The sequence below is a fragment of the Malaclemys terrapin genome, chromosome 1, assembly GCF_027887155.1.
Source record: "Malaclemys terrapin pileata isolate rMalTer1 chromosome 1, rMalTer1.hap1, whole genome shotgun sequence".
Classification (NCBI taxonomy): Eukaryota; Metazoa; Chordata; order Testudines; family Emydidae; genus Malaclemys; species Malaclemys terrapin.
Window position 1 is genome coordinate 265,359,634 of NC_071505.1, and position 23,854 is coordinate 265,383,487.

Consider the following 23,854-nt stretch of genomic DNA (forward strand, 5'->3'; position numbering starts at 1 on the left):
CTCATCCTTGCACAAGGGGATACTGTGGCCCTAGAGCAGTAGTAATCTCTGCACCAGCAAAGGGGGAGAGAGAGAGAGAGAGAGAGAGCAGATCTGGGATGAATGATGGACTGTTTGGGCATTCAGGATGCTCATCAACTTGGGTTTCCCCACCACTGAACAGCTCCATGGCTCCAGCCTGCAGAATGGGTGCAGGTTCCCTCCTCCAGCTGCTTCTGCGGTAGGCTGACTCTTCCTCAGAATCGGTTAGCCTGGTCGACAGAGGGTTCTGTGGCGCCTGTTGGTGCCTATGAGCTGGCTATTGCTGAATAAACAGGGATAAGGAATTTGACCCTCTGTGTTTTCTACTTCAAGAGCTGTCTTACAGTTTGAGGAGAACCACAGAAGCATCTACTTTTTTTGTAACAGATGCGTCATATAATTCTAGTTTTCCAGTTGCTGTATTTCCCCTTCATCTAGTCTTTTATTGGCCTTTCATTATTTCCTTCACATTGTGTTTTCCTCATTTGCCTATATTTATTATTTCTTTTTGGTTTTGAACATTGTATTAAAATAATGGAAGAGATGACTAAATGGCTGTTTAGAACATAAACCTTCCCTGGTCTTTGAGACAGTTGATCTGTCCCTCACTTAAAAGAATTGTATCAACAATCAGCTACCGAACATGGAGCAAGTGACTTTTCTTTTGTTAACATTTAATTTAGCTAGAATACCACGTACTCTGATATATTTATTAACAGTGTCAACAACAAAAAATGCATTTTTAATTCACAGTAACTGTTTTTAAAAAGCCTAGTTGTAAACATTTTAATTTTTAACTTGTTACGTATTATACCAAGGCAAACATTTTTAAATAAAAATAATTCATGAGGACATATGGTTGAGTTCCTGTGTCACTGTAAATAAATGTTGCCGGGTTTCATTATTGATTACATCAGACAGAATTTTTTGTTGCATCATTCCATCATGCAGCAGCTCATTCATACTGTCCGGGAAGACTAATTAACACTAATGCTTCTAAAGAAATTTTGTTTGTGATGCTAATCTGTCACATAGTGAAAAGCATCCTCAGAAAACTGGGGGGGAAATTAAAGGGAGTATGTCTTGCAGCCACCTGAAATTAGTGTTAGTTTGATTTGTTTTAATTGAAAGGTTGTTTACATCTCTTTCATAAGTGTTTATAAAAGTTGGCAGATAGAAGAATAGCCTCCTCTGTTCGTGGACGAGATTCTATCCTATTGGACCTATCGTACATAGATGCTTATTACAAAACTTGTCAATACTGTTGGTACACACAGTCTAAATGGATAAACCAAAATATATACAATGTGCACACACATGAGAGCTAAGTATTGTTATCATTACACATAAAGAGAGATTTAGGCTACGACTTAAGACTACTGGCATGTTTGTATACACCTCATCATAGTGATCTCTAGTTAAAAGGCCACATTGCTTTGATTATATGAAATATTTAAAAGTATGAAAAACTATTTTATACACAATTTGTAAAAATATTTAAATCACTTGCAGTAGTTCTCTCATCAGCAGTTATCCTGGCTCTGTAGAGTTTCAGCAAACTTGCATAGTCCAGCATCCACAAAGCCTAATCAGGATTCATAAGCTCTGGGTTCTGGGCTGCTGGCCTTGTGGAATTTAGATTCTAATTTTCTGGTTCCCTCACTTTTTTGGAGGCTCAAGCCAAGCCATCTCCTGATGGTCATATATGGAAGTTGTCCAACTCTGATGATGTCAGGTGGATTCCACTGAGTATCTTCAGGGAGTCCACTCATGTCCACACTGGGGGGGAAGGCTCAGTGAGGCTAAATGGCAGCAAGCAGCTGCCAATCAGCCATAGAGAGCTTTAAAATATATTGTCCTTTTAAAAAAAGAAAAAAGTATGTCAAATGTTGTTCAAGGGTGTATTGATGGATCATTGGAAAGAAAAACCATTTAACAAAATGCTGTGTGCGTAAGGGCTTTAAATTTCCTAGCAAAGCATAGTTATCTTTACAAGTTAGTCCATAATGTTGGTTATTTCAATAATTTGCTTCAGTTTTCAAGTTGATAGACCACGGAGAGCATGTGAAGGCACTTAGCAGAGCAGAGCAGAGAGAAAGAGAGGCAGATGCTATAGCTGCATACGGTGAGAAGAATCACTGTGTTCTGAAGAACATCGCCGTCAGAAAAGTGACAGGGACAGTGTAAAAGAGGAAGGGCTTGAAAAAACAAACATTAGAAAAAAGGCTTTTAAGGCTTCAGGAAAGAGGCTCTAAGAGAGAAAGCAGAGTATTGTAACTATCAGTAATTACCTAAATATTTATTTACCTAAATTGCAGAGGAAGAAATGAAGTGCATAGATTCATAGATTCCAAGGCCGGAAGGGACCATTGTGATAATCTAATCTCACCTCCTGTGTAAAACATACAGTTCTCCTCTGAACCCCCTTTTTTTGCTTACATTTTGTTTTCAGTGCATTCTCTTATAAATTGCCTATTTTATTTTATTAAAAGAAAATGTGCATTAAAAGGAATGAGACTACTTCATGTGTCTTAAAAAAAAATCCTGCAAATAATTAATTGAATTAAAAGGCAGATAAAAGAAGGGATTTTAGTAAAGACATATAGAGCCTTTAACTGTTTATGCTGGTATTTTTAGATAGTTTTTCAGTCTGGAAGTCTGACAAGCCTGGCAATGAAAATTTATTCTTTCAGAGGTTTGTTCAAATCTTGGACTGGTGCAAAATAGAAAATAGGTATTATGAACTATGTCTACTGTTTTCAGAAACATTCAGCAGATAAACAAATTGTTCTGCATTGATGTTTTTCTTCGCTTCCTTGAAAATGAATATGATTTTCCGTTCCACTTCCATTCTCTGCTGTAAACCTGAAACCAACAGGCCTAATGTTTCATTTTATACAACTATCACCTCTGTCAAGGAGTCATGGCTTGTAAAGAAATTCAAGTTTTCCCTTTACATAAACTAATTTTGCCAGAGTAACATTCATTATTATGAATATTCAGCGGCACTTTGGAGAGTCAGATCTGGAGAAAGACAAAATCCAGATTTGTGCAGCATGCACTAATAAAAGTAACAAAAGATTCAGCAATGTCAAGTTGGATAAACAAACCACTAAGGGAAGTAACATTAAATCATAATTGCATGTTTTTAACCATGTCAATAGTATCACAAAACCTAACTCTCCTGTGACTATAGTATTTAAATTTTCTGTTGCCATGTGAAACATACAAAGTTATTATGACTCTTGTGAGGATGATACATTCTAGTCTGCCATTGTAGCAGATCAGATTTTTGTATTTCAGTATGAAGAATTACTGCAAAGAGATAGTAAAAAAAAAATGATGTCTCAGACATCAGTTTTAACATATTTTCATGACTTACTTTGACTTTAACCTCTTCTTCATTTTATTTTATATTTATATACATATTCTATCTTTACATTAAGGGCTGGAGGTCTTGAGAAAAAATGATGAGGGTGTCCAGGAAAATGAAGTGAAATAAAGATACAACTCACAAAGAACAAGACATGTTTATATGGATACATGTCTTTCCCCTCACCCCCCAAGATAATGCAACTCTAACAATTACAATGATGGAAAATTTGTTTGCAGAATACATTATCAAATTCAAAAGAATATAGAAAATATAACTCTTCACCTTGTTGTCCTAATACCATAAATTCCATAAATCCAAATATCTTTGTTTCATTATTTCTTTATTAATGTTGGGTCCAGAGTTTGGGTGGGGGTGTAGTTCCATGGCATTTATCCCATTTCAAAGTTGAAATTTCTATACGTTGACATATAACTTAAAATAAATAAAATAAAAAAGGGTACTAATTCAGATGTTCTGAAACTGTGATAATGCTATTATATAGGTCGTTTTATTTAGGTGTGTTTATACTTTGTAGTTTCATAAATAAGCCCAAGGGGCTCCTTCTTAGTTGTCACATTCTTCCTTGAATCTCGTATTCTGTCTGTCTTATCCTATCCGACAGTAGAATTGATGCCACACTAATCCCTGGAAGTTTGGAACTAATGAACTAACTGCTGAGCTGCCGCCACGGAGCTTGGTCCCAAACTATACTGTACTTCACACTCGATTTATTCTCCAGATGGCGAGACTGTGCAGCCCTGCCGCGAGGGACCACCTCTTCCACTGGAGTGTAAAAGTGGACGGATGTTGTTTTCTTTGCAGATTTGATAATTCAGAGCTAGAAACTTGTGAAGATGATTAGTTATTAGCTTTAATGGGTGCCAATTGAACCAACTGCACGCATATTCCCTTCTTTAATTTCAGTGTCTCTGTGTCTTGGTGATGGTTGATTTATCTGCAGTACTACATCACTGAAACCTTTATCTTCCCAATTTGGTAGCAATACACGGCAACAAAAATCAAACTGTGCCCTATGGAGAGTCAAATATTAGAACGAATATAATAATATGCTTATTAGCCACTGTTTCTACATTTAAATATGCACAGAATGGATTATCAAGTGAAAGTCGTAACTCTGATATACTATAGTAATATCACTGTTTACAAGAAGGAGTGTTAGTCATCTTTCTGTCTCTCTCTGGTTTATAAAACACCCAATCAGTGTGGGATCCAGATACTAATTGGGCTACAATAATCCCAGACTACCTTGGGAGGGAATAATCCATTAAATGATCAGGTTTTCTCCTTTTTTATGCATTCATTCATTGAAGAGAATTATCTTATGGTATAGCACTGACATAAAGAACAGAGCAAATGTATTTAACTAGTCTGACCATTTGTAGTAGGGGTTTGATGAAGTCTTTGGAAGCAGATTTATTCTTGCATCAAGGGCCTATGTATAACCTGAATGTATATTATTGCATCAAGTACAAAAGTTTTTCTCTATTATTAAAAATTGAGAGTAGTTTAATGGAAAGTTTGAGCTTCTGCATATATTATGTAATAATAATATAGACTATTTTATTGCATAATGATGCAGAAAAAACTCTTTCCTTTTTTCATCCATATGTTTTGTGCTCTTTTTTTTTTTTCCCCTTATTTAACCATGAAACATTTTGTGGTAATCCTGGTCTATGGGCCTGATCCTGCACTACTGAAGTCAATGGGAACTTTTCCATTGATTTAAGTAGGGATAGGTTATCCTATTCGGGACTGGCTGTAGTACTTGGAATCTTCTGGGTAGCTGGTACCTATCAGTCTGGTCCATAATTAAAATGTACATAACAGAATGATTTGGAGACCATGAGGGCCAGATGTATTTCATCAAGGGAGAGAATCTTCTTCACTGCTGGGGAATCTCTGTCTCTGAAGCGGACAGTACTGAAATGTAATGGTTCTAAGAAAGTGAATCTGTTCTCAACCCAACAGATGGCACGCCTGTGTTAGCAAAACTGTAACATATTTCTCTATTAAAATATGAAAAAAATAACATCCTTGTTGGTTGGTATAAATTCAGTGATGTTATTGGTTATTTTGGGATATGTACCAAAGGGCTGCACACTTAGTTTATGTAAATTACTAAAAGCAACAGCCTGTTAATAAGTGTTTTGTGTGGAAATATACCTAGAAGGACATGATCTGTCTTTTTATGGGATGGGGGTTTACAGCCTGAGGGGAAAAACAACTAACAAGAATGCCTACTGCTCATTATTGTAATGTAGAACAAAATAATAATCAGATTGTATAGTTTTCCTGTAATATACCTCATTTAGAATTGGATGCTTCTTTAGTGGACAGTTTTGGAAGATCTTTATTTTGCAAAGTGAATCATTATGTACTGAAACTGTGATAATCTTATCTGACATTAGTTAAGAGCATAAATTGGTTTGGAGAATGTGTTTAAAACTATCACTCTGCACCAAATCCCAAAACTTTCAGACCAACTAAGAAACCAACTATTGCTGCTCTGACAATGAGAATTTAGTGGGATTTGTATTAGCCAGTGATGACATCACATAGTGCAATTTGAAGAAATCAGAAGACAAACAATTGTAGATATCTTTGGAGCCCTCTTCCAGCCAAATATGTTTTAATAAACTGTGTGTACCTGTGTGTTAATTTCATAATGGCAGCAGCTAGAATTCATTCACAATAGCAATAACATTTCTGATTGTATTTATATTTTAATGAAATGACCTCTGAATGTAGCATTGAATCATAGCATAGGGGTGTCTCTGTCTGTGTATGTTGTCCTTTTCTACCCTGCTGATGGGCATATGTTAAAATCTTTGGAGAAACATGGAAGATAGTACCAAGCTGGAGGCTGTTTGATTCAAGTTGCATTAACCTTCAGCTTCATTATTCTTTCACTTTAACTGGTGAGAGTAATCACTTGCTTCTGTCTAAACTTATCCTAATTATTGGCAGTCCAAGCCTTGTAAATCAGTGCACTGCAGCGCTGTCTTAAACTGGTCTTGGAGACCTATTCTGATCTGACCTGACAACTGGAAGCTACTGTTTCCTCACACTCTTTAACTCGGACCACATTTTGAAACCTCTTCTGCCTCTACTCACAGGCAGAGATTGGTATCCGTCTGGTTTAAATCTACTGTCATGTGTTGTCTCGCTGATTGGTATTAGTCTCGTTATTAACTTTGATGATTTTTTTCTGAGTTTACCTGTTTTCTAGATAAGTATTTCTGTTCAAATGGCTGTATTTTGTTAAAACTGTTTTTTTTTAAACAATCATGAGTCAGAAGCTTTAAAGTTTTATTAGTACCATAAAAACTCTTCACAAATGAAACTACTTTTGATAAGTGTTCATTTTGACAATGAGAATTTGTTAAGGGCTGTTGGCAAGTTGAAAGAATTTGTTTTTGAAACTGAAATTGGCAGGAAGTAGTGAGCTCAAGTGCTTTCTTTTTTTTCTCCTTCCCTTTTTTCTTGACGCCAATAGAAGTGTTTCATTTCAGCAAAGGATTTAAGCATTCTGAATGCAAATCAAGTATTCAAGTATTTATAAACTTTCCTTCCTTCACCATTTTTGTGAGGAGTGTGTCAGTTAGAAAATGTGTGTTTGGAATTTTTATTTTTGCTGATAACATAGAGTATCTTTTTATTATCAGTCACAGTTTCCAGAAAAATCTGCATATTATTTTGGGTTACATGGTATTATTTTCATGTGTGAGCTGTCTACTCAACTGCAAGCATTAATACAGTTTAATGGATAAAAAGGGTGATTATACAGCAAGACAAAAGAAATATACATATAAGTCCTTATATACTGATAACCATAATTTTATTATGGTCCATAAGAAGAATACGGTTATTAATTGGAAGTATTATTATTTTATGCAATTCTCTTATTCCATTTTTGGCTATGTGAAAAGTATTGGTGAAAAAAGATGCTAGTGTAAAGATGTGTGTTTGTTAGACACTTTGCAATACCTTTAAACATGAAAGTGATGTTTTCTTCAAGTACTGTAGTAGTCCTATTATTAATCAGATCTGAAAATTGTATATTTACTGTTAGTTGTAAAGAAAGTGCTAAAACAAAAATTCTGAGGTACTGGCTATGAAAGGTTTAACAAAAGCAAACAGTAATGGATATTGTGGAAAAAATAGATTTTTATATTGTTGGCTCTATTTTTTTCATCGGTTTGACATGTTTTCTGCTCAGTGGGTTTTTCTATCAATAGAAAATAAGCTTAATATTTTAAAACATTTATATTCTAGGCAGAAGCAAGGCTGACAGTTGTGAAAACACTCAAAGAGGTTGAGTTTGGCCAGACTGAAAAGTGTGTTAGGATCAATTCAGTGTCCAGTGGTCTTGCAGAACAAGATCTCGAGGTCCTTTTGAGGTCCAGTGTTCTTCCTTCAAGCCTGATGCTGCCAAAAGTTGAAAATGCTGAAGAAATAAGATGGGTGAGTAGTTACCAAATTGTCATAATCTTAGCTTTTGATTGAAGACCTTGGGCCAATTTAGAATGAATCATTGGGACCAATGAGCTAGAGTTATGAAGAATGTTGCTGTTATCATGGGACAATGTTGGTGCCTGGCTCAGAAAAGGGTGTAACATTTCCATTAAAATGTACACAGGCTGGAGTTGCACACCGAACATACGTAGCAACTTTAGTTTTTAAGGAAAACTAGTTTTCTTAGTACTGCAGTCAATAAAAGAATCTATATCAATGTTACAGTATATTATCAAAAGAGAGAAGAGAATGTATAATAATATAACTTTGTCCATTGTAGCAAATTCTGAACCTTCACTGACACCTTAAAAGGTTGTCTATGTCAATATGTTTTATGTACATGCCTGGGAAGTTATAGATGGAGAAAACATGTTAGCAACATATGAAAAAATGGAGTGGGGGAGGAAAAGGTCACTTCTTTGGGGCAACTAGAGGAACAAACAGGAAGCTTTTAACTAGTGTTTTTAATTACCACAGATATTATTTCCTGAACAGTTCTCTATTTCTTCCTTTTTAATTGCTGACAGGTGTGTTTGCATTTCATGAATGACTTTTCAGCCAATAAAAACCTGAAATGTAAATGGTTGGCATGTCAAATTACTTAAGAAAACTTTGAAATAGGCCTAATTATGCTATAATTGTTTTAATTGTTAAGAAGAGGTGCATTTTATTTAGAGATACCATTATTTCTGCAAAACATCACTAAAGGAATAACGTTTCATTATGCAGTTCCATACTTTTGAAAACCACACGTATAGGGAATATCTAAAATGTATGTGAGCTGTAATGAAAGATGTATTAGTATCTAGTTTAATCTCAGCATCTAACCTTGATCAAGATATTATATGTGAATACAACTGAACCAAATATGTTAGCTATATTACAGTACTTGTCCATTTGTAATAGTGTACCTTCAGTCTCCCCTGTTTTCAATGGAGGTTATGTCCCCTTACACCACCATTTAATTAAAGTAACTAGAGAATACCTCTCAGGATTTACAACCATGTAAGTGTTAGACATAACTTGTCATTTATGAATATTCATGCTTCCAAAATGGCAGGGCCCTCACTAGCACCTAATATGTTTTACATGGTACGAAATCTGAAGATTTTGTCCCTCCCATCCCCCAACTTTTCAAATGGCTAATTTTCATACCTAATATCATCCCGTTAGAAAATAAAATAGCACTAGCTTACATCTTATTGTCTGTACTTTTGTTCTGTTGCATTTTGATAAATCTTTGAACACAGAGGATTTGTTGGATTTAATAACAGTTAAAAAAATGTTTAATTTTTTTAAATAACAGAAGCCTTTTGCTGTTTATTTTTCCGCTCATTTTTTTTATGTGAAACATAAAACCTGGAGGCTGATGCACAACTAAAAGATGGGCTTACTTGTTTTCTTTTGTGTGAGAATCTCTTGCTTTCCTTTTGTCCCTAGTATGGGTACTTGTTTGACTGGCATGGCTTATTGGACTATAACAAGCGTAACTCTCCCTCCTTTGTCATGGGACAATTCTCCCACAAATCCTGAACAGTGTGCATTCTTCCCAACACACTATTGGGTGTGCACTGGAATTGAAAGAATTGCTGAGGCCTGCTACTTCATCCCCTCCCCAATCTTTGTTTTTTCCCCCACTCTCCTTTTTTCCCCTCCCTCCCTCACTGAAATGAACACTTTACCAGGCCGGAAACATTTAATCGTCTCCTTTTGAAAAAATTAATTGAAACTTCTCCACTAGTTACCTTTTGTATTGGTGCTTATAACAAATTATAAAAAGAAAGAGGAAGGGGACAGTATTTAATTAAAAAATCTTTTTTTTTATCTTCAAAAAAATATATATTAAAATGGAGCAGTTTTTTTTTTTAAGAAGCCTAACAAGGTGACTATTTAAATGTTTTAAATCTAAAAACAGTTCTTCCATTTAAATCTTCATCTAAGTTATAAAACCCTAGCATCCATTAATATTTTTATTTGCAAAAATCAAAATCATATAGAGAGCTTCAGAACTAAAGCTGAAATTATTTTAGTACACTGCTTCCAGTGTTCATGCTTTGACCGGTATGAAGTTTACTATTTTCTGTTGCTCTACCTAAGACACTGTACACGTATGCATTTGAATTGCAGTGATTTTCTTAATTCTATATATTTTAGCTGACTTCTTTTCTCTAGGGAAAAGTTACAGAAAAGATGATGATGATGATGATGATGCACAGAAAAATGTGGGGATGGCAGAATTCTTCATCGTGAAAAGCTGTGATTTATTTTGGCCTAATTGTAAAGTTACTGCAAATTGCTCGAAAGCTTTTTAAAGATCTCAGTGATTAGATTTTCCTTTCTTTTGGGGAGGGGGGAGGGGGGGGAAGCTAAAAGGGGAAATAACACCTCTAATCCAGCTTCTGGTAAATAGGCTGCCAGCTTTTAAAATGAGTTTCCTTTCTATTAGTCAGAATATTATGCTAAGCCTTAAGCATTAGTTTTTTATGTTGCCATAGCAGCCTTATTCCTGCAGGGTTGTGACCTGTGATGATTACAGTACAAAGCTTATAGGGTCTTGAAACCCCCTTTGAAGATGAAAAGTCTTTGATGGTTTATATTTATGCAAATCTCTTAGATATGATTTACCCAACTGAGACTGAATGGAGAGATGATTAAAATTCCCTTTTCCTTTGATATCCATTAATGGTTGCATATTCCTTAAATTTAAAATGGATGCATGTGTTATTTTTGTCTTTATTTACTAAAATATCTTCCACCATACCTGTGATATGTTTATCTCCTCACAAATTACTAGATCTAGAGAGACATAATAGATTTACAATATAGGGTTTTTTTTCTTTTGAAAGGAGAAAAATCTGTGCAAGAGCTTTTGTATGTTTCCAGATGATAGATTTTGGAATTTGGGCTACCCCACTGGCAGCTCAGAGCTAGCTGTGAACTGGTCTCATGGAAAAAATTGGAAAGCTTTGGTCTTCAAAGAATTAAACTTCCTTTTTAAGGCCTTCCTAGGTAAGCTAAAAATTATGAAGAAAAGCCTACTGAACAAAGGGTAACAGTGCCGTAATGAATAATACGGATGCCACTTAGAAAGCTGCGGAACAGTTACAGTGATGTTAGTATTAGACATGAAACAAAACAGGACGTCAGGTATATCAATACTTCATTGTTTTTAAGAGCCTGCTGATTTGCATTTAACTACATTAGGGTGATAGGTGTTAAGCAAATATTTTTACAATTAAACCTTTAAACTTCAAAATATACGGTAATGTTGCAATTCAGAATTGTAGGCCTCAAAACCTCAGACCTGGTTAAAAGCTTGAGGGTTTTTTATTACAGTTCTGGTTTTGTTTGGTTTGTCATTGCAGCCAGGTGAAAGCTCTGAAAAGGTGCATGTACATTTGGATATTTGTAAATGAATTTTTCTCTGGTCCCTTATAATATTGTTCTGGTTTTAGTTTTCAGACAAATTTTTACATCACTTAAAAGGCCGAACACTTGTAGAACCAATGAATTTAATCCCTTTTGTGGAAACTGCAATGGGGTTGCTCAATTTTAAGGTAAGGAACCTTGATGTGGTGAAGAGTTCATATTTTATCCTATCAGCAACCTAGGTATATGTTAAATAGTTTATGTCCTTTAAATAAGAAATTCATCTAAATAGGAGAGGTGAAAATAAATAAAGGAATTAGAGTCCGCTAAAAAGTTTGTATTTTTATTTCTTATGTTATTATGTAAAGGCCTTGACAAAATCCCAAAATATGTCCGTGAAATGCCAATTCCAGATAATACATACAGACCATATAATAAAACCCTATCCAGTAATTTTTGTTTTATTTTTACATTTAATGTGTTTTAAAATATGGAGATATGCTTCGAAATGATCTGAAGAGCTCAAATTGTTGTAGTAAAAATTGACTATTTAGTAACTAGCATAGTTGACGTTGTATAACCCTGTTTTTATAAATAATCTTTTCATCATTTCAGTAATAGTACTATGGTGTTTTTATAATGGCTCCTCTTTATAAAATACTTCCAAATTTCATATTATAGCTCTGAGAACAAATAATAGTTTTTCATATTTGTGTTCATTGGTGTGTTCTGTGCTTAGAAGTGTAGCTGAAGTTCTAAACTACCCAACATCTGAACAACATGAATTTTGTTCTCAGGTTCACTTAAGTTCAAATTATATATTTTTTTCTGCCTTGTATAAAGAGTGTTTCTAAATCTTCCTAAATATTATTTACAAATTGACTGACCTGATGCTCATGAAATACAAATGGCCCCCAATCTCAGTATCCAGCCTGTGTTTCTACAGGGGACAGATACCAATGATCATGAAATGGAAAATCAAATGCACTCACTGGAAATGCAATATTCTTATCCTAAAGCTTCAGAGAAAAGTTTTAGAGTAATTCAAGACTTGTATGTTTGAGGTGTTTCAAGAACTGTTGAGAGGCCTCATTCTATGTATATGTATGTATAGCAAAAATATTTATTCTTACTGCATACCTTAAATATATCTTGGAACATTCATGTTCATTGTCAGTACCCAAAGAGAGATTTCATTTTAAATTAAAAAAAATTTAGATATTTTTCACTCTGATAGTTTGTAGTAGAATTCGTAATAAATACTGTAGTTCTTAATGTTGGCAGTAGAGTTGCAGCTTAAACTATACTGTATAATAATAATAATAATAATAATAATTTACTATCCCACCAGCTCTCCCATATGGATGCCCAGTAGTACAATTTGTAATTACATCTGTCTCTCTAGGCATATCATATGTTTCAAGACTATTAATATCAAAATCTTCTTATATAAAATAGTAATAATGTTGACATGCATTTCTTTATATATAATACTTTTAAGTGCTGCTTGTTTTTACATTTATATTCCTCTGCACTACTTGTTGCATTTTTGACTTCCTGTATCTATCTTTTAGTTGTATTTGACAGTATTAAAGATTTTAAATTCTCCAGTAAGGAATTCTTCCAGTAAGGAATCCACAACATGTTGAAACCTCCAACTATTACTTATTTAATAAAAGATATTCTGTTTTTTGTTTCTGATGCAAAATCATTACATGCCAAAGCATAAACTATTGAGGTAAAGTGCATGTACTTATTTTGGACAGTATTTAATAAGTACTTAGTTTACTGTAATTACATGTATTTCTAAAGTGCCAATCCCAGTAGTATCCATGGCATTACGGTAAGTTCATTCATATTTGAAGGGGAAAAAAGAGTAGGAAATCCAGTAGTGCATGTTGTAGCTACAGTGTATATATTCATATACACACATATTGTTTTAGATTTTGCTATGAGTCGTTTTAAGACATTCTGTGCAGTACAATAGTGACAGTACTTTCTTTAGTTGGAGCAATTTTAGCTGAAAGATTTCCAGATTTTGATGATAAGATGAGTTGGTATAACATGTCTCTGTCATCCCTGCATTCCAGTAGAAATTCATGTTGTGTTCTTATTTGAAGGCAGCCTGTGAAGAAACATTAAGCATAGGATCCCAAGTTGGCCTTCATTTGGATGCAGTAGTCTTTGGAGGAGAGGATTTTCGAGCCAGCATAGGTTCTGACCTGTTTGTTTATTATAAATGTTAATGTATGACATTTGTAGTGAGAATAGTGATGGTATTTTATCCACTTGTCCTAACTGCAATAACTAAAGAACTCTAAACATGATTCTGCACTTACTTGTATTGGTACATTTTCCCATCTTTCTGCATAATTTTTATTAATGTAAATTATGTCATTGGCATTTTTAAATTCAGAGCTTGATAAAATGATGACTTACAAAACACTGGCTTTTTCCTATTCTTGTCACGCTGTAGCTAAAATAAAATATAAACCTGTTGAATCACTAAGCTTATTTTAAACTGTAATATTCATATGAAGAGCTATCTGTATATTCTCTTAAGAACCATCTTTCAAGTCAAATTTTCATGTGTCTGTTTTTAACATTATTTACAATGAACTGTATTTTGATATCATTCACAATACATCCTTGTTAAGTTTTGCTTTAATAAATGCATTATAAACACTTCCCAGGTCAAAACAGCCATATCTCCTTGTAGACTTGTGTTACACTGATAATGCCATTTCTCCAAAGCCAGAAATATTTCAAAATCCCTTTTGTAAATTATTTGCTTAACGGAGACATTATCTGCTAAAAGCCTCTTTTTAATCTGATTCAGCTATAAACTCCTTAAAGGCAACAAGTACAGTTCAGAAGTATCCATTTTTTTAATGACGTATATACATATTCTAATGTAACAATTGACAACAAATTATTCTATACAAATTGATAATCCATATCTGAACAGTGACCCTAAGGAAAAGAGAACAGATCATTATTTTTTCACACCAGGATTCATGTGAGAATGTTTTTATCTGATAGACTGTGGACTCATGAATTCTTGTGAATGCTTTTGGCCCCTCTCAAAAGTCATCTGCCATAATTTTTCAAATTTTCCAATCCAAATACTAAAGCTTAAACATTTGGCTAAGGACATCGGTTGTGACAAGAATCACAACCAAGGAAAGTGCAATTCTGTTCTCAGTGTGAGTTTTTAACCATTTCCTTGTACACAGTATATCCATCTGTATAATGCTTCTCTTGTTGTAACGCTTTTCAGTGCCACTACAATAAGTAATAGAAGCAAATGATTACTGAAGGTGGATTCCTGCAGCCCTTCCTCAGCCAACACTCCCATTGACTTCAATCTCAGGATCTATTATTTGAACCAAATCATACCCTAAATTTCAGAAGCTAAGGCACAAAGAAAATATTTTTTCTGGATAAGCTTAATATTTGCCCAACTAAACTATTTAAATTATCTCTTTACAGCAATTGGTCAGTTAACCTTTGTATCCCTCAATTATTTTCTTTTTTCTTTTTTTTAATGATGTAAATGAGAGCACAAAGAAATTTTATTTTATGTTAAAGTTTCAAATGAGAAGATTTAAAAAACAAAGTTAACTTCTTTCTATTCATTGTTTTCTTAGGTGCTACAAGTAGTAAAGAAACTCATGATATTCTGTACGCCAGGCAAAAAATTATTGTCACAGCAAAGGCTTTTGGCCTACAAGCTATAGACCTTGTGTACATTGATTTCCAAGATGAAGATGGGCTCCGTAGGCAGTCAAGAGAGGGTGCCCTAATGGGATTCACTGGTATGGTTATGTGACAATGTCTACAAAAATTAAGCATTTTCTTTACAAAATATAGGCACATTTTATATTACTTAGACTGCAAACTAGTTTGTGTTCATAGATCAGTTGTTGATCAGTGAGTGCTGTCAAATGAGTCCCCAAATGCTTATGCTTTTAAAATTTCAGATAAAAAAATTCAGACTGCAAAATCATAGGCTGCTTTTCCAAAATCACATCAAGGATATCACTATTTTTGTAATGGAAGCCTGGGTATAAGATGTACAATATGTGATTCTTCCTGACAGACAGGTCAAGTGAGATGTGATATTGTGCTTTGTGATGAACTATTTATTTTTTTATTACTTTTTTGTATTTTTAAACGATGGTTAATATTTTTTAATTTGTTTATTTATTTATATGGTGAAAGCGTGGATAACCCCCCCACCCCGATATGCTAATTCATATATGAAAGTTATTGTCATGTTGTTTTCTTTGATTTGATTTTCCATATTCTGGCTCCCCTCCCAGTAAGTGCTTGTGCACCTGGTGACACCTACAGGTACTGGCAGACGGCAAGACCAACAGGCTCGTTGCAACAGAGTCCTGTGACACTGACGGTTATCCAGTAATTGGTATACCACATTACTCTCTCTCACCAGTGAGACATCGTAGCAACCAAAAGATGGTGCTTTTGCAATAGAAATGTACCATTTGCTATACATTATAGAATTCTAGAAATCAGTGCTAACACTTTAAATTATTTCTCTCAAAAATTATTTATTCAAGTTAGACTCAAGACAGTTGCATATGTGTTAGCTATTCATTATTGAAAGAATATATCCTGAGGTAGTGATATAACAAGAGATGACACTTTTCAAAGTAAAAGTAATGGCACATGGTACTTCAAAGTACTTTCATTAGCTGAACAAAAATATCAAATGAAAATTAAAATTAGTCTAAATGTTTCACACTTTGCTGTTAAAAACAACATAGAATGTCTGAAGAAGAGCTCTATGTAAACTCAAAAGCTTGTCTCTCTCTCCAGCAGAAGTTGGTCCAATCAAAAATATTACCTCACCCACCCAGTCTTTCATTGAATTAAAAGTAATTCTGGACTCTCTTAAGCACAGATTCTGCCCTATTCTCTGCTGAACCTTGGTACAGTACTTGCAAAATCTGAATCTAGATTCAGAGACAAAATTGTTACTGTGCCAGAGCTATTGAATATTATTTATGTCCTTGTGGACTTTCAGGGCCCAATCCTATTCCTGCTCAAGTCAATAGGAATATGACAGGGCTCTTTGATTTCATCAGCTGCTGATGGCTAAGACACACAGGCCAATATTTTCTAATTTAGGCACCTATGTAAAATAAGCTGTTTTTTAAAGGTCTTGAGCATCTGCAGCTCCTGTTGAAGTCCATTAGCGTTGCAGGTGCTAAACATCTTTGAAAATTAGGCCATTTTATTTGGTGTATAAATTAGAAAAATTTTGCCATCACTAACCTTGATAGGTTTCAGAGTAGTAGCCGTGTTAGTCTGTATCCGCAAAAAGAACAGGAGTACTTGTGGCACCTTAGAGACTAACGAATTTATTTGAGCATAAGCTTTCGTGGGCTACAGCCCACTTCATCGGATGCATAGAATGGAACACACAGAAAGAAGATATTTATACATACAGAGAACATGAAAAGGTGGGAGTAGCCATACCAACTCAATTGATTGGCCTCTTACAGTTGGTATGGCTACTCCCACCTTTTCATGTTCTCTGTATGTATAAATATCTTCTTTCTGTGTGTTCCGTTCTATGCATCCGATGAAGTGGGCTGTAGCCCACGAAAGCTTATGCTCAAATAAATTCGTTAGTCTCTAAGGTGCCACAAGTACTAACCTTGATGACATTTGGGTCCAACTGATCATGATAGGAAGTCATCTGACATCAGTGTAATGGGGTTTTGGAGAGGTAACAGCGGAGTTGGCAGTAACTAGCTGCATATCGTTTAAAAATGCAAAAATGTGACTGAAGTTGTAAGACTCAGATATGGCATAAATAGGCTACATCTGACAATTCAGGGTGTCAAGGAAAGTTAATTCCTAACTCAGCCGTGGAGGGTCTTTGGCCTTTCTATATTACATTTAAAGATCTGCAGAAGGGGCTGAGCTCATTAACATGAACTTGCAGCCTTTGCCTTTACCTTTTCCCTGTGTCTTTCCATGGCTAGAATCAGGAAATCTCAAAAAATAGAATGTCCCAGCATATAATCTGATAACTAGTCCAATCAGATGTGAAGTCATAATCCATGATCTTCCACTGGGCAGAAGGCTGTGGATCATTTTTGCTTAAAGACGCCCTTATTTCATACAGCTGTCTAGTAGTGTGGTAATAAAATCTTGATGTTCTGTTAATAGAAGTTCTGAATACTTATTTATCATGTATTTTAAAGTTTTTTGGGTCAAATCCTGCTAGTTTTAATCACAACTAATGCCACTGAAGACAACAGGTGTAACTAAAATGAGCTAAATCTTTTACCCAACTAAAGTAATGATTAATCAATTAATTGGCAAGATACACAGAGAATAGATACAGTACTTATTTGGGACTCATAGGGTCAAATTTGCTGTCTTCCTAAACTGATGCAACTCCAGAATACTTAACAAAGTTGTATATACATAGCCCTGCAGTGAATTGTAACCTTTAATGTAAAGTAATCAAAATATGTTTATTGAAGTTTAAATAGTGTGCACATCTCAGAAATATATAATTACTCAATAAAAAATGGTTTTTCTATTTATTGAAATGCTTATCTGACCATCACCACCATAGTATCTGTTTTCTTCTCATTTTCTTTTAAACTAGACATTGTAAGCAGCCTATTGTCTCTGCAATAAATGCATATATGTACTGAATGTCTTCAATCATCATTTAGCCACTGTAGATTATTTTAAAAATAGGTTTACTTTTACAGCAGCATATGTTTTACAGTACCATAAAATATGGACTTTAAATCAATGCGTTGTCTGTATAAATGGTCATCAGCTTTAGGAATGTTTATATCCAAAAATAAGTAAACCTTGGAATAAAGCTTTAACAGCTGACTTAGTCATTATAGCTACTCCAGTGCTACATGCTGAGAAGCTAGATATAAATATGAAACACTATAGGTTTTCCTCTCTCTTTTTGCAGTCTTTTGTAGAAGACAAAAATGACACCATCATACAGTTACCTAAAGACTTGACAGGTATTGATTTAAAGCACAATATATCAAGTGGTACTGTAAAAAGGATTTCATGGTCATAAATTTTAATGTCTTCCAATTTTGCACCCTCTCAGTAACTCGTCAATAACAACAGTTCAGTTTAAAATATTTGCTTCATTCCTGCATGGCATTAAACTCTATTATACAGTTGTTTGGATACATAAGATGTGACAAAAGGCAACTCAGGCCATAAATCAAATGTTACATTATATCTTCTATAATCTGTTCACCAATGGCACAAATTGAAGTTGTTTACTATAACTGCATTTTAAAAAACTAATTTTAATACAGAAATGCAGTTGCCTTTTAAAAAATAATTGATCTGGAGCTTTTGATTTTTTTTTTATTGTAATTTAAGTCTTTGTTATAATTTTACATACATAATGAAAATAATTTTCCTGAAAATTAAGCTTTGTAGGCATTACTATGAATTATGTACACAATCTTCAATTTCAGAATTACCAGTTTAACTGTTAAAAATAAAGCAAATTAAAACCAAGAATAATAATAATTTACTCACTTATTGCTATCTTTTGATTTCATTAAAAATTATCTTTAAACACAATTAAAATGAAATACATTAGCAAAAGAAATGTTCTGTTCATTTAATTTCTTTCTAACAAAATAGTCCTTAAAGTATTTAAAGTTTTAAACTATTATTTTAAATTATTTTTTTCTATAGTGGAGTGAAATATCAGAATCTGAATATATGGATGCCCTGAGGATTGTAAATAAAGGATTGTGTAACAAGAAATAAAATAAAATCGAGCTTCTATGGCAAATTCTTCTTACAAATGTGATAGTTCTGCACAATTCTTTCTTGTTTATAAAATATGTCTTCAGCTAAATTGGTTCACAAATTTATTTTTATGTACCACCAAATTTTATATTATGTTGCTGAGGATTGCAAATATTTTTTCTAATTGTTAAATCGTTTAAAAATGAATGCTTAATTTCCATAGTAATACATATGAATCATTACATGAAATAATGTATTTATATACAATGTATCCAACTTTCAGTTTAAATGGGAATTTTTAAAAACAGCTTTTCTACTTGGAAAAAACACAGTTAGGACCCAATACTACAAGCTTTTACTTACACGTGCCCTGATTCTCCACTGAGATCCACTAGCATGGACCTCTACACTCATTCAGAGTCCCATTGGATCAGTTGGATACCCAGATGGTGCGGGGGTCTGCACTAGCAGATCCTGACACAGGTTTGGAGCCATGAACAGTCTTTATGCACACAGGTAGTCTGACTGAGGAGCCCTTACTCACGTGAGAGAGTCCAATCTTGAGTGGTTTTATGCATGTGAGTAACATGGGACCACTTCTGTGAGGAAGGACTATTCATTTGACTAAGGGTTTGCAGGATCAGTCCCCTAATTTGTAACTATTTTTATTTGATGTAAAGGAAAATTAAACAGGGATATTACAGTACAATTTCTTTAAATTAATTTTAAAATGTTCATTATAAATAAAAAACCATGCAAAATCACACCACCATGTGAAAATTCCTTTTGAAAAAATTAAGAATGTAAAATGCTAGTTTAAAAAATGTAAAACAAATAATATAGGCATTGTTTAATTTAAGCATATACAGTATGAATTGAAACTGAATACCTGACTCAGCAAGCAAATGTGAAAATCTATACTAAAATTAACAGGCAACATTTAATTTCTTTTTATTATATATATATATTTATGCAAGAAAGGATAAAAAGATGCCTATCTAAGCCTAGAGAGTACCTTTTAAGTTCATTAATATAACAAATAACAAAAAGAAAAGTATTATGCATCAGCAGTAACTAACTAATCATTAAGGTGGGGGAAGAATTTTGAATATTTTTAGTTGCTAAACAAATTATGGGAATTTAGGGACTAATCCTTTTGTAGAATTAAAAAAGATATCAATGAAATATAGCGTGTTTTGTTGTTTAAATATCATTTTCAGGTTGTTTAATTTTTCAATAAAACAGTAATTGTCAGTTTCTGATGCTATTATTTATACAGCTAGAATTTAAAGATATATTATACTTAAATTGTTATTAACAAATTTGTCTAACACTTACACCTGTAATGACAAAAGGAAGATGTATGGATTGAAATGGATGAAAAGAATTGTAATTTTTGAATTATAACAAATACAACTTCTGTTTTAGTTATATTTGTTCATATAGTATCTAGCAAAAGATTGTTGTTCAGTTTAATAATACAAGAAATCTAGTCAAATAATTAGTTATTTAACATAAAATCTATGAGGCATTTAAGAGCCTCAAGTGGTTGGAACATTTTGTTGAACATCTGTTTGTTGAAGCATGATTCTAGTGTTATTAATCTTCTTTGTAGGTAAGCAGGTGATTCACCCTAACCAAATTGCTGTTGTCCAGGAACAGTTCTCTCCAAGTCCTGAAAAAATAAAGTGGGCACAAGAACTGATTTCTGCTTTTGAAGACCATCAGCGATTAGGAAAGGTAAATATTTTGTTAATGCCACATATAGAATACCAGTTAGAATAATATTTAAATTTGAGAAAAATTGGGGCGTGTTTGTTTTTACAATAAAAAATATACAGTAATTTATGGTTTTATTAGCAAAATGTATGCCAGGGTAGAATACAGCTAGAATATTCATGATAAATGTGGAACTTCTCAAATGAATTTATAAATACACTTTCTTTATTCTCCTGCCTCTCTTAACTTTTATCCTTTAAATAAAATTATTTGCTGCTTAGGGAATTAAAAATACTCTTAAATTATTTCATAGAAATCATGATGATATTGTCATATGAAAATAATTTGCAATCAAAGGACAGGTAGCATGGAAGAAAAAAACACATCCTGCTTGTTTTGGTATTATTTGTGGGAAGAAATAAATAGATTTGAAATTCTTTATTTTTAAAAAATATCTGATAAAATTTCTTTAGTTATGTGGGTCCGATTCTGCAACTGCTTACACGTGTGAATAAAGTTACTTATATGCATAACTCTTTGCCAAATGTGATTCTTAATAATTAAAAGTGGGAACGTTTTCTACGTATTTGTACCAATTTCTGGACCTGAGATTTGGATTGAGTGGAAAGCAAATTAACACTAGAATATGATTGTTCCTAATTTAGTGCATCATTGAGTCTCACGTTTCCTGCTCTGTGGGTTTCTGCTATGTAAATATTGCGGTGGTGATGCACAATCTGTCTCCACTTTGTGCCAGTAATACTTAAATTAGGGGTCGCCTGAAGGAAGATTTTATGCTAGTTGCAGCATTGTCAGTTAATTATCTTAAAGGTTATTTGCTATAATCCAGTTTGCCTCTTTTTGAAAGAAAAAAGTTGCAGCTAAGTATGTTTATCTTAGTTACAGCCAAACCTGAGACTGTTAAAAAGCCAGGGGAGTTTTGATGTCGACAACATTTAGTTGCACACAAACTGAAATGCCTGAAGTGTGTTTGTACAAAATGGAAGCGCAAAATAATTATAATTATCAGTAAAAAAATCTTCTGTAGTAAAGCTGAGCACACAAGCCTTTGTACAGAGTTGTACTTTTTACTGGTAGAGTATAAATATTCACAATAAATTCCTTTACTTTATGATGTGTGGAAATACATTGGAAGTTATATCTTCCCCATTTGCACACATTTCTAATGCAAGAAAGATTGCATATTAGAAATTCTAGAAAGGTCATAGCAGATTTGTGATTCCTTTATGCCTATCCTTCAGAATAAAGCCTTTAGAATAATAATTTATTATTAGAATAAAGTTACTGGTCTGCCCTTCACCGTCTACCGTATCTACAAACATTTCCATCACTGTGATATTTGGGTGCCAGCCTGGATAATTGTTTCAGGTCACCATCATATGCTATCTTTCTGTGTCTCTTTGTTCTGTTCCCCTTACCTCGGTGATTAATGTAAGTAACATAGAGAGAACATGCATGCATGATTTTTCACATTTTTCTGATTCCTACACACTACATATCTTACAAATGCATTTTGCTGAGTATACACAATGCCAGTGGTTGGGGTTTTTCAGGGAAATAATAAACATTCAAATGACAGACTCAGCAGAATATTTGTTTATGTTTACGGCTTGTACCTCATGAGCCCATATAAATTTAATGTCAAAACCCTATCAAAAGAGTACACCTGTAAATTGTATAACTGGCGAGGGAATATACGGTAATTACAATATTAGTAGCATAAAATTACAAAAACCTTACAGATATGGCATTTAAAGATCCTGCATTATGGAATCATTACTTTTCTAATTTGTTTTAAAAGTGTTATTTTAATGACAGTTTGTCCCCAAAATGCTGGTTTCTTGATAAGATCAGCAATTTATGAAAGTTTCATTGTAACAAGTGCTTTTTAATTAGATTAGAAGCTTCTATAACTCTGGCAAATATAGATTTGCTTCTTTACTGACCAGTTTACACGTTTCTATATATTTGGCGTATAAAAATCTATCCAAAAAAAAAAAACCTTGGTAGGCAAGTTATTTTGTGACCTGGCTCGAATTCTTAACATTTAAATACTACTACATTTTCATAACAAAAAAATTAGTAAATAGATTGCTGTGTGCAATGTTTCCTGCAAACTTCTTAACTGAGTTTGTATTGCTGTATTATAAATGTGTAGCCAAGAAAAGCCTGAACAATCTGATTACTTAATTTTTCCAAAGCAAAGGTGTCTCACAGGAGGGATCTCACGCTGTGTGTCCTAGAGAGATGTTAAAATTACAATAATAACTCTTCCCATCCCATCTTGTAAGAAATATTCCATATATTGCTTTTAGAAATCCTAATGTGCAGATAGTGAAACACCACTCCTGCTTTTCTTTTTATTTTATTAAATTAGAACTTGCATGTCAGTAGGTCCAAAAATATAGCTTTGGTTCATACTGTTCAGTCTTGCATGTTTTTGTTATGTTATTAATCAAAATTGAAAGCCTGGAAAAAATAAATGCAAGGGATTTGAGTGGCTAGGTTGCTCACAGATAAATTATTGGTCTTCAACCTCTAGGATCACAGTTTGTTGTTAATTGGTTTCAAAGTTTGATGCCCTTAGTCAACAATAGTTTGCATTAAAATACAATAATCAGCTCTCATAATTTATCACAGTTTGACAGATACAATAGTCACAGTAAGCTTTGTTTGAGAAAAGGCTGAAATCAGACTACTAGATCTTGCAGACTAAAATGCTTTGACATAGTGGTCCCTGCATTTGAGAACAGAGGTTAGTAAGAATTAGGATCACAGGTGGACTCTAGCATATTTTAGACACTCCTGTAGTCCCCAGGGAGAAAAAAAGATTCTGCTAGCCCAAATTCTTTGGAATAATATTATGGGCATGGTCCTGTTTGCACTGAAGCCAACAACAAAACTTTCATTAACTTTTTAATAGTAGCAGGATTGGGGCCTACGCGTAGGTAATGAAAAAAGGGAATGACTAACACAATATATACACCACTGATCCAAAAACTGGACCTCCTCCTAGTGTGT

The 23,854-nt window shown here is 33.7% G+C and overlaps 1 protein-coding gene across 2 annotated transcripts in view; it reads left to right on the top strand.

The window, feature by feature from the left end:
- CLYBL (citramalyl-CoA lyase) overlaps positions 1–23,854 on the top strand; it is a 239,805-nt gene that overhangs the window by 203,319 nt on the left and 12,632 nt on the right. Inside the window, exons 3-7 of one of the 2 annotated variants that reach the window (XM_054012734.1) lie at positions 7,694–7,882; positions 11,389–11,490; positions 13,423–13,516; positions 14,953–15,120; positions 20,709–20,833. In XM_054012734.1, coding sequence (XP_053868709.1) covers positions 7,694–7,882; positions 11,389–11,490; positions 13,423–13,516; positions 14,953–15,120; positions 20,709–20,833 — 678 coding nt within the window. The remainder of the gene's footprint in view (positions 1–7,693; positions 7,883–11,388; positions 11,491–13,422; positions 13,517–14,952; positions 15,121–20,708; positions 20,834–23,854) is intronic. The other variant, XM_054012743.1, reaches the window with a different exon arrangement.